The 12,862-nt window shown below is 50.7% G+C and overlaps 4 protein-coding genes across 4 annotated transcripts; 1 reads left to right on the top strand and 3 right to left on the bottom strand.

Annotated features, from left to right (window-relative positions):
- Nucleotides 1-22: 22 nt before the first annotated feature.
- Nucleotides 23-2,118, top strand: MIND_01297900 (uncharacterized protein; the record flags this gene model as incomplete). The annotated part of the gene is made up of 7 exons (XM_037369440.1): nucleotides 23-38; nucleotides 92-225; nucleotides 280-456; nucleotides 503-1,346; nucleotides 1,393-1,436; nucleotides 1,478-1,596; nucleotides 1,650-2,118. The coding sequence occupies 7 exons, from the start codon at nucleotides 23-25 to the stop codon at nucleotides 2,116-2,118; spliced, it is 1,803 nt and encodes a 600-aa protein (XP_037213938.1).
- A 1,718-nt stretch (nucleotides 2,119-3,836) lies between these two features.
- MIND_01297800 (uncharacterized protein) lies at nucleotides 3,837-6,575 on the bottom strand (the record flags this gene model as incomplete). The annotated part of the gene is made up of 20 exons (XM_037369439.1): nucleotides 3,837-3,887; nucleotides 3,943-4,005; nucleotides 4,054-4,175; nucleotides 4,222-4,360; nucleotides 4,408-4,540; nucleotides 4,589-4,767; nucleotides 4,820-4,916; nucleotides 4,964-5,058; nucleotides 5,106-5,191; nucleotides 5,238-5,291; nucleotides 5,340-5,401; nucleotides 5,449-5,467; nucleotides 5,523-5,556; nucleotides 5,605-5,655; nucleotides 5,704-6,028; nucleotides 6,074-6,120; nucleotides 6,166-6,252; nucleotides 6,302-6,322; nucleotides 6,375-6,465; nucleotides 6,526-6,575. 20 exons carry the CDS (start codon nucleotides 6,573-6,575, stop codon nucleotides 3,837-3,839), a joined length of 1,806 nt encoding a protein of 601 aa, XP_037213937.1.
- Nucleotides 6,576-6,909: 334 nt separating this feature from the next.
- On the bottom strand, nucleotides 6,910-8,326 carry MIND_01297700 (Short-chain dehydrogenase/reductase family protein; the record flags this gene model as incomplete). Its single annotated transcript, XM_037369438.1, has 9 exons — nucleotides 6,910-6,975; nucleotides 7,024-7,097; nucleotides 7,160-7,194; nucleotides 7,246-7,327; nucleotides 7,378-7,434; nucleotides 7,493-7,856; nucleotides 7,904-8,039; nucleotides 8,092-8,194; nucleotides 8,245-8,326. 9 exons carry the CDS (start codon nucleotides 8,324-8,326, stop codon nucleotides 6,910-6,912), a joined length of 999 nt encoding a protein of 332 aa, XP_037213936.1.
- A 604-nt stretch (nucleotides 8,327-8,930) lies between these two features.
- On the bottom strand, nucleotides 8,931-9,700 carry MIND_01297600 (Short-chain dehydrogenase/reductase family protein; the record flags this gene model as incomplete). The annotated part of the gene is made up of 5 exons (XM_037369437.1): nucleotides 9,403-9,700; nucleotides 9,293-9,349; nucleotides 9,166-9,241; nucleotides 9,082-9,116; nucleotides 8,931-9,028 (listed from the first exon to the last, which is right to left on the bottom strand). The coding sequence occupies exons 1-5, from the start codon at nucleotides 9,503-9,505 to the stop codon at nucleotides 8,931-8,933; spliced, it is 369 nt and encodes a 122-aa protein (XP_037213935.1). The 5' UTR covers nucleotides 9,506-9,700.
- Between the last annotated feature and the right edge of the window lie 3,162 nt (nucleotides 9,701-12,862).

The raw sequence follows: 12,862 nt of genomic DNA, 5'->3' as shown, positions 1-12,862 counted from the left end.
CCTTCGACAATCCCTATCCACGATGTCCAAGGGGCAAGGTTCGTTTCCCAATCGTTTTCCTCTCTCAGCGGTGTCTGACACCGCTATGCAGCGAAACCTGCGGGGAAAAGTTGGGAGGGCAGGGTGGTCGATGCAGACAAGAAGTTGAATTGGACTTTGCCTTCACCATTCAAGACTTACGGGTTTGGGCAATACGACATTGCGTGGGGGGCCCCCCCACTGTCGGTGCGTTTGTATCCCTCTGCCTTTTCCAGGCTTCATGATCACACCTGTTGTCAGCGTCCCGAATTCGTGCTTCTTGCGTTGTCTTGGACGCTTCGCAGCAAGCCAGAGTGGCAACGCAAAGCTGCCGACCCTGAGATTCGAGCCAAGTGGCGCGCCGAAATGCTGGAGCAGGCGGCGAAGGGCCAAACGTCTGATGAGATTGAAGACGCTGACTTCGTGGATGAAAAAATGGTATGTCTTTTTCTACTAGAGTACACCTTGGTGACCTGGATTGAAGGTCGACTACGTGCTAGCAGAGCTCGACGGCTATGCCAAAATTGCAGATGAGAAGACTGGCATTGAGCGTGGCTGCTTTGAAGGCATTTGGTACTCGGATCGGTTGTTCTCGGATGACCTTTTGGCGCGCCTGAAAAGCTGTGTTCGTTTGCTCGAAGACGTTCCGGACGATGAGAAGGACTGGCACCCAAACTCGAACAAACAAGTGTTGGATCTCGTGCATCCTTCGCTGTACTGCGTTGTCTACGGTCGTACCCATGCCTACCTCCCAGACGAGCCACGCACACCGGAGAACTTTCTCCCCGTCCGCCCGCCAACTATCAAGGCGTACGATTCCAATTGGATCTCGGAAGACTTCAGCTGGCTACCCTCCGACTTCGCGGTTGACGAGGCTGGGGCGGTCAAGCTGCTTTCGCCGTATATCAACAACTTGCAGCCAAAACAACATCAGGCGCTTTATCGCGTGATTGAGGATGCTATTGCTGGATTCGTGCCCATGTGGGAGCGCGTTATGGGAGACATCAACCGCGCGGAGGGCAAACGTGTCGCATGGGACGAGACGGGGCGACTGGAGCCAATTGGGTGTATCTGGGGAGGCGACGGGGAGCCCTACCCGGAAGATGACTGCCCAAGCGATGTTGAGGATGAAGACGCGTGGCTTCAGGAGTGGCGGGACAAACAACCGAAGACTCTACCGCAAGCATTGGAATATAATGGACAGCTGGAGGAACGCTTCAAGCCGGTTTCTTTGCGTGGACGCACGATCCAATGTATTATCAAGCTGGCCAATATTCATCTCACTCCGGAGAGCCCTGAGTATTCTGGCGGTAGTTGGCACGTTGAAGGTGTGTTGTTTCTTGATGCGTTGAACATGAACTCATCATTGGGCAGGGATGACCAACGAATCGATAGTGGCCTCTGGCATCTATGCACGTGTTTGTTTCTTCATTTGCATTATCGGCTGATATGCCTCCAGTACTACGACGAGCAAAACATCACCGAGTCGCACCTACAGTTCCGTGTTGCGACAGATGAGCCAGAATATCATGGTCAAGACGATGGCGACTGCATGAGAACGTTGTATGGCATGGACCGGTATGGTCACTCCCGAATTGACAAGTACAGCTATAACTTTTTTTCCGTTACAGAGAACAAGAATGTGTTCAAGATCTTGGTGCAATGGCCACCAAGGCTGGACGCGCCCTCGCCTGGCCAAATATCTTCCAACACTGCGTCTCGGCATTCAAGTTGGCAGACCCAACAAAACATGGCCATCGCAAAATCCTTGCCATCTTCCTCGTGGACCCCACCATCGACCCTATCGTTTCTGCAAGTGATGTTCCGCCCCAACAAGCAGAATGGGCAGCAGAAGCGCTGGAGGATGCCTACAACGATGCGAAACCGGGATCTCCAACGTCCACGACGTCGTCCAAGACAACACTCGCCCACATGCCCCGCGAACTTCGAGACCTTGTCAAGAAGCAGTTCCCGGAGAGCGTCATGACGATGAAAGAGGCGGAGGCATTCCGGTTGCTGCTCATGAAGGAACGGACTGCGTTCGTTTCAAATCATACTGAACAGGCCTTTGCGCATCAATTCAACATGTGCGAACACTAGTGTGCGTGACCTGTACCGTATTAATATTGTAGAAACTATGTCGGATTTTATAGAATTGCGTGGGTGGCTGTGGATCCAGTGACCTGCTGCGGCCAAACTTGAAGTTCGTTCGTAAGTGCATGGCTGGTGCAACGACGAAGGTGGTGCAGGTTCGGAAGCGAAATGGACGTTTTTCCAACGGGTCTGCGAGTAAAATCAAAGTGGCGGTAGAGGAAACTACTACCCGCAGGTCCAAAAAAACCAGCCCAATATGTTTATGACGACGACGATGACTCTGAATCCAACGAAGAATCGGGTTCTGGATCTGACTACGAAACAAGCGCGATGAAAAGAGCTCGCTCCTCCCTCCAGAATGAGAGAACACAAAAAGCTCGCTCCTCCCCCCAGAATGGGAGAACACAAAAGCGGTCGGACAATACGAAATCGGGTGGGAAGCGAAAGCAACCGTGAGTATCATTTATCTTCGGGCTGAAGTTCAGAGAGATGCTAAGTTTTATACCTGCAGAAAACAATCTATCGACACGTCCAAGCAAGAGTCGCCGATGAACGGAATCGCGACATCCGGGCCGGGCCGGTTGCAGTTGACTGAGCTTCCAGCTGACCCCCCACCTCGAATTTTCCTCAGATTCAAGATCCCGCCAACGTTGGCCGCAGAGCTGCACAAGAGTGATCGCAATAATCGAAATTCACACATTGGCACAGGAGGTTGCTCAGCTTCCCATTCACGCGAATCCAAACACCTGGAGCAGAACTTGAGCTTACCCACAACGGCTCAAGGCGTGGATATCTTTGACGATGCTGCCGAAGTCGTCTCCGTGGCGGAAGTCTTGCACAAACTCGATAGCTTGAACTACTCACTTGACAGCCACGTTCGGATGATCATGGAAGAGATAAACCGCCTCGGTGTTCCTTGCGAGTCTGATGGCCCCATCGCCGAATATTGGGGCCAAGATTCCCTCCTCGTATCCACTTTGGTCTGTTTCATCGAGGACCACGAGAAATCAGGTTTTCTCTTCGACGCTGTTCTGCACGACATAATCACTTCTCACTTGTACACGCACGTCCTGGCGGGAGACGTAGTTTCTCGTTCATTGGACGCGCATCAAGTTTTTCAGCAGGTTTTCGACGGCATCAGCAGTCAAGGTAACAAAAAAAAATGGCCCAGCCCAGTAGTCAACGCTGACTTGTCTGTCAGAGCACTGGAGGACAGCGCAGCGTTGGCGGTCGCTTGCCGCAAGCAGCGCATGCCAGGTGGACAACTCCACGTCTTGGCTGTCCGAAAACGTTACCAAGCAAATAAATATTATTCTAAGTCTTGTTGCCTCTGTTTTACGACAGGACCTCTCCTTCGCTCTGCCCTTGAGACCCACGATCGAGTCTGCGTTGCTCGCATTATACGGCGAGGCACGAGAGGTCACGACCATGATGCGCCGAGACATTCTTTCCGTCCGCCTGTCGGTGGACTGCCCATTGGCGCTTACGGTATATGACGATGAACATATGGACGTCATTTGGCCCGGAATGGGAGAGACCAGCGGCCAACGTATCATTGCATCATACCACTTTGGCTTGCTGCGCCGAACATCTAAAGGAGTTGTTTCTCACTTGAGAAAATCCAAGGTTATCACTCAGGCCTTGCTGATGCGGTGGAATGTGACCTGAGCGAAGGGTTTGGTTGGCAAGATTCTTTACATGTGAATCTGGCTATGTATTCATCACTAGTTGAACTCGGTAATTATGACGGTCGCGGGGCCTTCTTTATACTTGCCCTAGTAGATGGTGCTTAGCAGCTGACATAGGCACATAGGATCAAAGAGCACATACATTTTCTTTCCACTTCAAACGAGCACTTAGCTGGGTGCCACCCAGCCGCAGAGCAACTTCGAACTGTCAGATATCAGCATGCAACCCCGAGTTGTGGTTTCGAAGATCAACCTCAATTCTGCGGAAGCGGTGACCTAAGGAAGATGTTTGGGGAGGTGTTGCTTTGAAGCACTTGCGGAGGTTTCCTTTGATAGTACAAATGGCCTCAAAGTCGGGTTTGAAGTCGGATTCATCTGCAGCCTGATCGGTAATACGAATGGATGTGAGGGAGGAACACACCAGGTTCACACATAAAGCTGGGAGGTGTTTGTGCGCGGTAGATGTAGATTGTTTCCTCTCGGATAAAGTTTACAGTGTCGTCCGGAAGTTCGGCGACAAAGGCGACACAATGTTCCTTCCTTGTGCTCAGTCGAGCTCCCTACAGGAAGGTCAGGTTGGCGGACCTCATCAACATTTTCGCATCACCATGGGGGCAATGCACTGCCAAGCACGAGGAATGTACTGGATTCCACTCGGGACAGTGATTATTTGGTCTTTGTATGGCAGATGACCGGGAATATCAGAGTCATACTGACAAAATACGTCAGTTCCGTAGTGCCTGAGGCCGTCATGTTAATTGATCAAGAGAAGACAATGTCTATCATACCATTTGGCCAGACGTGCCCGCACAGTCGAGTCCAAAAACCACGATATAGACCCATTCACCACGGCCTTTGCAGTAGGACCATCTGGACGTGTTATTTCCACTCCGATTTCTTTCGCAAATTGGTTCAGCTGAGAAAACAGGTACGGAGACCCAGCAAATCCGCCAACAAGAATTACTTGCTGAGATTCGGTCAAAATTCACGAGTAAGCAACTAAATCAGATTAGACAAACCGCAGTCACCAACTTCCCATCAGAATCGAAACATGCAGATTTAATACCGTTTTGAATGTGTTCGATACACGGTTGAAAAAATAAGGCCATTTTATCTCTAAAAATCACAGTCAACAGGTGAAACCAGGCTGAAGCAAGTCATACCCAGATAGCTTCAGTTGTCCGCGCTCAATGTCCTTCTCAGCGCAAGTTTCGAACCCTCCAAGGCGCACATAAGAATTTTCATTCTCCTGTGAGAACTAAGCAGAGAGTGAGCAGACATAACATGCGTGGAAAACGCTACAACCTTGACTTTGGCCAATTTGTCAAAGTTTGAAACGACCATTTCGAATGCCTCAGTCTTCTCCTCCCAATCCGTTCCGCGAGAAAGGACTAACGAAGTCCTTTATTTGTTCGAGAGCACTGTCCTCTCACTGACCTGACAGATATTCCCGGGCGTAGTCTGTGACCACGAGGCTTCCTGCCATGTAGCCTGTATAGATCAATGAGTGTGGATGATGTCGGAAAGCACAAGGTTTACATCGTGGCAGCGCCGACTCCTCCAGCTGCAGGCAAGGGTAGTTAGATTTGACACAATATCGCCTAAAAACATTGTCAGGAATGTTCCAGAGGAATCTTGGACAGCTAACGTGATGTCGACTGTTCCTCCTTGTTTCAAAATGAGTTCAGGTTGACGAAGAAACGTAGAGATGAGAGGACTCACCACCACAATCGCAGATAACAATATGTGCACTAGGCTGTTGCAGTATGTTAGACATTGCGGGTGAATGAGGTACTGAACGGACGGTCAGCCAATCTGTGATCCTCCCTGTCTCGATTGCGTATAACACTGAGGCCTGAAACATTTTTATTGACGCAAACTTGTCATAATGGCAAGGAATTACCTCCGCTTCCGATACAAACTTGACTCTGTCTGCGCCATGTGCATCAACAAGGCCAGCGCCTATGGCAGCGCGGCGCATTTGTTCCTGCTGTGGGCCTTCCCAGCCGTTTGGTATGGAGAGAACCACATCCATCGATTCCAAGAGCTTGTTCCAAAAACTCTCCGACTTGCTATATGAGGCCAAAAAGTTGACTTTCACTTGATCACCGACAAAACGTAGGAAATCGGTGTAGAGTTGCTTGATAGAGACGTTGGCTGGCAAAGGTGGCAAAGTGTGGAAAGGATCGATAAATTTGAGGCTAGCGGGCCGCAAGTGTAACTTGAACCTGACCAGGGCTCAGCCGTGAGCGTGCAATTGTAAGGTAACTGACCATTCCACCCGCAGCCAGCCAGCTAACACTGCTTCTTTCATCACACCCTAAACAGTTCAGAAATGACGGAGATTGTACGGGCTGAGACATACCTCGTCCTCCACTGCTGCACCGAATGCCTGTGCAATGCCGTTTTTGTCATAGAAGATGAGTGTCGGGACCTTGGAGTCTGGAATAGACTGGTCACTGTAGTGAATATCCGTTGTCTTTATTGAAATATTGGGCCACCTGTTTAGGCCACTGTTGCACCTACCAATGGTCACCTCAACGAATCTGCAGAAAACACGAATGGCAAACGCACCCCACCCATTTTCGGCTCTTTCTTGGGCTCTAGAAGGCACCAAGAAGCTGCGCTGAACGTCGTCCCGATGTCGATGGCGAGAACGAGCTTCCTAGAAGCAGTTCCATGTAAGTAGTTATCGAGACTTGAACAACAGATGGGAAGAATGTACATTTCTGTGCCTTTATATGGCGGACGCCTCTTGTGCATGTTCATGGCCATTTGGGAAAGAGATGTGTTTGGACGGAATCCAAATACGCCCAAATAGCTGCGGGTTCTGCAATACAAAGCTTATGGTCGGTGCATGCAACACTACGACGGCTTCAATATCGTGCGTCCACCACAATGACTGCATATGATATGTAGCGAGGAAGAGTTGCATTGGAGCTCTTTGTCGAAGTGCAAGCTGTGATTTCTCGTATCTGAACGGTAAGAGGAAGAAGGGGCGTTGATGATGTAAGTCATCGCACGCGGTCACGAGAACATTTGCATTTCTATTTAAAGTACTTGACATTTATAAAGCGCGGAGGTTCAGGGTGTAATCTCAGTAGTGTGATCATGCAAACTCGTATTTTTCTCCCAATATTTCTTCGGTCAAGTTCCAGAGCGTTTCCGCGTTAGTCTACCGTGTTCAGTTAGCGAGCACCCCTTGAAGGCACAGAAAACATACGATATCGACAGCATGGGGCGCCACCTGGTCCTTCGCAGCGATGTTTCCATCGACTAAGTACGCGCCAGCCTTGTCTAAAACAAGAGTTGCAAGTTAGTATCATGGGCCGGTAGCCTGCCAGTGGGATTCAACGCACCGTCAAGCCGAGGATCAAAGGCTGCAACGACTGTGCTGTGAGCATAGGATCAGACAGAAATTTCAACAAAATACTGCATCACAAACGTTGTTGCGCCTTGTGGGAGGGTTTTCCACTTCGCGAGACCGTTGTCCGAGTCCTTAGGCTTCATGTCGGAGGTAACGACATCTGAGAACATGCTTGAGAACGCTAATGGTCACGTAATGGGAATGGAATACCCAGTCGACGAAACACAGGCCACAATGCTTCTTTGTCAACCGCATTGGTTGCAATCACTGGGTTTGATTTGTTAGTTCAAGTTGACAAACAGGCAAGTTGAGCACGGATACTCACTTCCTGGATGGAGACTATAGCCACGCAACTGGCCCTTCGAGCGACGGGATATCTCTATTCCCATCAATATATTCGCACTTTTCACTTCAGCATAACGGTGCATCAAGACGTCGGCAGTCCCCGCATCATCGCCAGGGTACCCATAGCGGAGGTTGCTGAAGTTCATTTCCTTGACTCCTTGGTGACCGCTACTAGAGACAAACACTACACGGGGGGTGTAACTCGGACTCCGAGCCAAGAGGAGCTTTTGCGTGACAAGTTTGGTGAATAGGAAAGGCCCAAATTGGGCCGTGGCGACCTGGATCTCGAAGTCATCTTCAGTGACGTAGTAGCTTCCGAGGGTTGCAGCGTTATGGATGAGAACCTGGGCAAAGGCTCTGATAGACAGACACTAACGAAAAGCTCACTTACATGCAAAGGTTCAGAGTAGGCGTTGACCTCTGCGGCAGCCCTGCGCACGGATGCGAGGGAAGAGAGATCGAGGGTCAGCGGCCTGATATTAGCAGACGGGAATTCTTTTTTGAGGGCCTGCTCTGAAGCTTTCAGGCTGTGTCGCCGTTAGGTTGAACATTTCCCAACTTGAATCATCGACGACTTACCGCTCAGCATTGTATCCTGTGATAATGATTAGATTGGCATAAGGGGCCATTGCCCGTGCAGCCTCTAGTCCCAGGCTTTTGGTAGATGTTCCAGTAATGAGGACTGGGATGCATGAGCTGGACTCCACGTTTAACTCGATCCACGACACGAACCATTTTTGCCTGAAATTTGTTCCCGCAATGCGCTGGCGGCCTCCTGTGCTGTGGTCTCGAAGGAAAAGGTAGGTAGACTCATGCTGGATTCACTTGGGTGGTGGTTTCAAGTTTGACTTTCATTTTGAGGCGCTAGAGTATTTATTCATACGGAGAGTGGTGATGCATTGGTAAGGTAAGAATTCACCGCGACGGCCGGGTTCGGTTTTCTGCCAAATAAAGCTGTTGAATAAAGCAAAAGAACGAACTTGCAAGCGAGTTGGTATGTAACCGCCAGCCACTGCCAAGTAGAGTCATTCGTATGTCGTCAGCTCAGAGCTAGGATTGGTCGGAACCCCACTCAGGAATGTGAGGTGAGTCAGTGGGAAGGCGGTACAGTGAGATGTTGCGTCATGCTGTAGAGTAAACCGCCCGCCGCAGAGTCGCCGCAGAGCAATTGAAAGCCTCGCAAGCGTGACGAGGTGTCACAATGTCACACGATTAAGTAAGTACGTTCTTTAAGTTGGATAACTTCAGGAAATGTTTGTGTGGCTTAAATATATGGAAGTCAGTTTGAATAAGCTAACGATCCAGCTCGCGATCCCACAGCCCATTACGCAAACTCAAATTTCTCTCCCAATAGCTCCTCAGTCATGTTCCAAAGCTTTTCCGCATTGGCCTGGAGTTGTTCGCCGTAAGCAGTCGCATTATTCCAGGAGGAGACAGCATACGGGATCCACAGCATGAGATGCTACCTGTTCCTTCATGGCAATGTTGCCGTCGACCAGATATGTACCAGCCTTGTCTGGAGGAAATTGTTAGATGTCGAGACCAAAGGGCCTGAGTAGATGTACTTACCATCCAGCCGAGGGTCAAATGCGGCAACCACGGTCCTGTGGAGCTCGTTATGAGAGAACTGTTCGAAGAGCATGTATCACAAACGTTGTTGCGCCTTGCGGAATGGTCTTCCACCTCTCGAATCCGTTTTCTTTCGGTTTCATGTCGGAGGTGACGATGTCTAATGACATTTAGACCACGGCTACACACAAAATGAGAATGGGATACTTACCCAGCTGACGGAATGCGGGCCACAAAGCTTCTTTGTCGACCGTGTTGGTTGCAACCACTGAATTTGAATCATTAGTTGATAAATTGGTTGCGTCGGGCTCAAACACTCGCTTCCTGGATGGAGACTATAGCTGCGCAACTGGCCCTTTGAGCGACGGGACAGTTCTACAGCCATCAACATGTTTGCGGTTTTCACTTCGGCATAACGACGCATCAAGACGTCTGCAGTTCCAGCATCATCGCCAGGATAGCCGTATCGTAGCTTGCTGAAGTCAAGCTCTTTGATTCCTTGGTGAGCCGCACTTGCGACGAAAACGACACGGGGAACGTAGGTTTGCGTCCGAGCTGAGAGAAGCTTTCCCGCGATAAGTTTAGTGAAGAGGAATGGCCCGAATTGAGCTGTAGCGATTTGGATCTCAAAATCATCTTCGGTTACATAGTAGCTTCCGAGGGTTGCAGCGTTATGCACGAGTACCTAAGAATATTTTCTCGTGAACTAGCTTGTGAACAAGGGTAGCTGGCTTACATGCAATGGCTCTGCATAGGCGTTGATGTCTGCAGCGGCCTTCCGAACAGATGCCAGAGACGAAAGATCAAGTGTCAGCCGCCTGATGTTAGCGGATGGAAATTCCTTCTTCAAGGTTTCTTCTGAAGCCTTCAAGCTTCACGGCTCTTTAAGTGGTGGATACTCGTCTAGTTTTTTTTTTTTTTTTTTTTTTTTCCCGTTATTTGGCCTCTACAAACAATGTACGGTAGCCATCACCATGCGCTCTCTAGACCCTTTCCTACTCCTGCTCTCTTGTGTTTTGCCTCGGTATCTTGCCCTTTCAGCCGGTTTGCTCGGGGCGGCGGCGTGAAGGTGGGTGTAATTAGTGTCCTGTAGTGATTATAGATTGTTAATGTGAGAGCGTGTTTGCTTCGCGTGTCGGTGGTCCTCCTTCTCCCTCGTCGTTCTCGTCTTCTTCATCCAAATGGCTTCGCTTCCTTCGCCAGTGTTGGCAGGTCGTCCTTTTCTTCCATCCCGTCCGTCCGTAGCTTCGATATTAGGTCGAGTAGGTCGTCCCCATACGTTCCATTCTGGTCTAGTGGCTTCCTGAGGTGTCGGTGCACCGCTCGAAATCTCCCCGTCCTATATATGAACCACATCAGCGGCTCTAACAACTTACCGGCTCCCAGCAGCTTTTTTATCACTCTCGTGTCCCTTCCTCCTTCTTCGTATAGCCTTCTTCTCGCCTCTTCGTGTGCGCTGCAATGCAATAGGTAGTGTGCGACTGTTTCGTCCCGCCTGTCTGCAGCATGGGCAAATTGGTGAATCCGCCTTGGTGATCCGGTGCATGTGTTTCGCGAGCGTGCAATGTCCCGTCCTCAGTTGCATAAGTAAGACTGCGTAAGATTTCGGGACGCTCGTGTATAGCTTGAGGTACGAGCCCTTCACTAGTTTCGCATCGTACTGCATCGTTTGCTGATATCGCTTCGACTTTCTCCACTTGTCCGCGACCCTGGCTTTCCGCTTCGCCTCCAGCATTTGTTTCGCAGCTGATTTGCTGATCGGAATCTCGGGGTGGTATTCTCTTGGTAGCTCTTCCGGCTTAGTTGTGTCGCCCGCTGCCGCTTTCTTCGCCTCCTCGTCTGCCCGCTCGTTGCCCGGTATTCCGACGTGTCCTGGAGTCCAACGGATGGTTAGTTCCATGTCAGTGTGAATGCTAGTAAGTTTTGAAAACTTCTCGTGCCAATCGTCCCACAACCAGCTCGACGGTGTGGATTTCGATGAGTTGACTGCTTTTATTGCCGCTTGGCTGTCAACCGCGATCGTCACTTTTCCCTCCACCCTTCTCTGGTTCCGTAACAGCTCCAGCGCCATGCCGCTCCCTACTGCCTCCCCCTCGTATACTGTGTGCTGTTGCATTGTCCCCAGTCTCGCCCTCATGGTCCCCACCAGTCTGTTGTCCCTGTACATCACCGCCGAGGCCCCGATTTCTCCGTCTATCCCTGACCCGTCGGTGTATATCTTCCATCTCGCTTCGTCCCTCAGCTCCTCCTCTATCGCCGCTTCTTTGCTCCCCGCTATGTTTGTACTCACTGTTACGTCCTTTGTCGCCACCCTCCTCACTGCCTGTATTGCTTCGAACTCCTTCGCGGGTCTTGGGAGGTACTCGATCATCTCCGATATCGTGCTCCGATCTTTCTTCCTGTCCGCCGGTCTGTTCCTTCGCATTTCCTTGTTCAAGGGATGTGTTTCTGGGAGTGTCGCTAGCCTGAGGGCGGCTGTTTCCCTGACTTTGTGCACGAGCTCTTCTATAGGTAGCAAGTTAGCATAGACATCTAGCACTTCTGTGGGCGTGGATGAGAGCGCTCCCGTAATCTTGAGCGCTGCCCTTCTCTGTATCGTCCTTAGCCTCTTTATTACTCCTCTTTCGCGTTCTTTTCCTGTTGCCGTCTTGTCGGTCGGGTTGAGGAAGATATCCGCTGCATAAAGCATTTGCGGCACACATATGCTCAGGTATAGTCTTCGCATGCTCACCGGTGGGAGTCCTCCTGTCACCTTCGCCAGTCTCTCGAACGTCGCTAGCCAGGCTTGACCCTTTCCTATCGCCGCCGCCTCTTGCTGCTTCCATCTCAGCTCGTTGTCGATGTGTACACCCACCAGCTTGACCGCCGTCGTCGATTTTATCACATGCCTGCCCAACCTCATATCGCTCCTCGGCATCTGTCTCGTCCCTCTTTGCCCCGGCGGGTTCTTGACTCTCTTTCTGGTCACGTCCACGAGCTGGTATTTTTCCGGTCCAAAGGTCGCGTTGTGTTCCGCTCCCCAGTGGACGATGCCCCCGTCTCTGTGCGTCACGTCGTCGATCTTCTTGTGCGTCGCCTCAAAGTTCCTGCCCGTAGTTATCAGAGTGTCGTCGTCTACAAAGAGCACCTTGTTTTCCCCCCTCCTCTGCTTGGGTATCTCCGCTAGCGTGGCGTTGTATATGAGGTATAGTATCCCCGATATCGGGTCTCCCTGGTCGAGCCTACTCGTCTAGTTGTTGCCGACGTACCGTTCGGTATTGTACCCTGTGATGACAATCAGGTTGGCATACGGGGCAAGGGCCCGCGCAACCTCAAGTCCAATACTTTTGATCGATGTTCCAGTAATCAGAACTAGAATGTGTGATTGAACTGAACCGCAAGATGTGATGTGTGCGACCCACCATTTTTGCCTGAAATATGTGCCCTGAGAGCGCCAGCAGCCTCTTGCGCAGTGCTTTCGAAGGAGAAACTGGGTAAACTCATGCGAGATCGACTCGTGTCAGTGGCGACATTGATACGAGTGCTGGGCTCAGTATTTATTCATGTTATCTGTAGATCTCGGAATGCAGCCGCTGGCCGCTGCAAGCGCAGCAGTCATCTGGGCATCGTCAGCCTAGATCTTAGACTGGTCAGCCTCTGGTGCGAAATGCGACTCGGAGGTTCAGAAGAGAAACTTGAAGTCGAGATATTGACAAGTCCTCCGAAGCACAAAACCCGCGAAGAGTACATGCTGCAGCAAGACGAAGGAGTGAGCGACACGTAGGACGCAACAGTGCAGGTC

The sequence above is a fragment of the Mycena indigotica genome, assembly GCF_014461135.1.
Source record: "Mycena indigotica strain 171206Taipei chromosome Unknown Mind.scaff0014, whole genome shotgun sequence".
Classification (NCBI taxonomy): domain Eukaryota; kingdom Fungi; phylum Basidiomycota; class Agaricomycetes; order Agaricales; family Mycenaceae; genus Mycena; species Mycena indigotica.
Note: the sequence above shows the minus strand (reverse complement) of the source record. Positions and strands in the feature narration are given on the sequence as shown.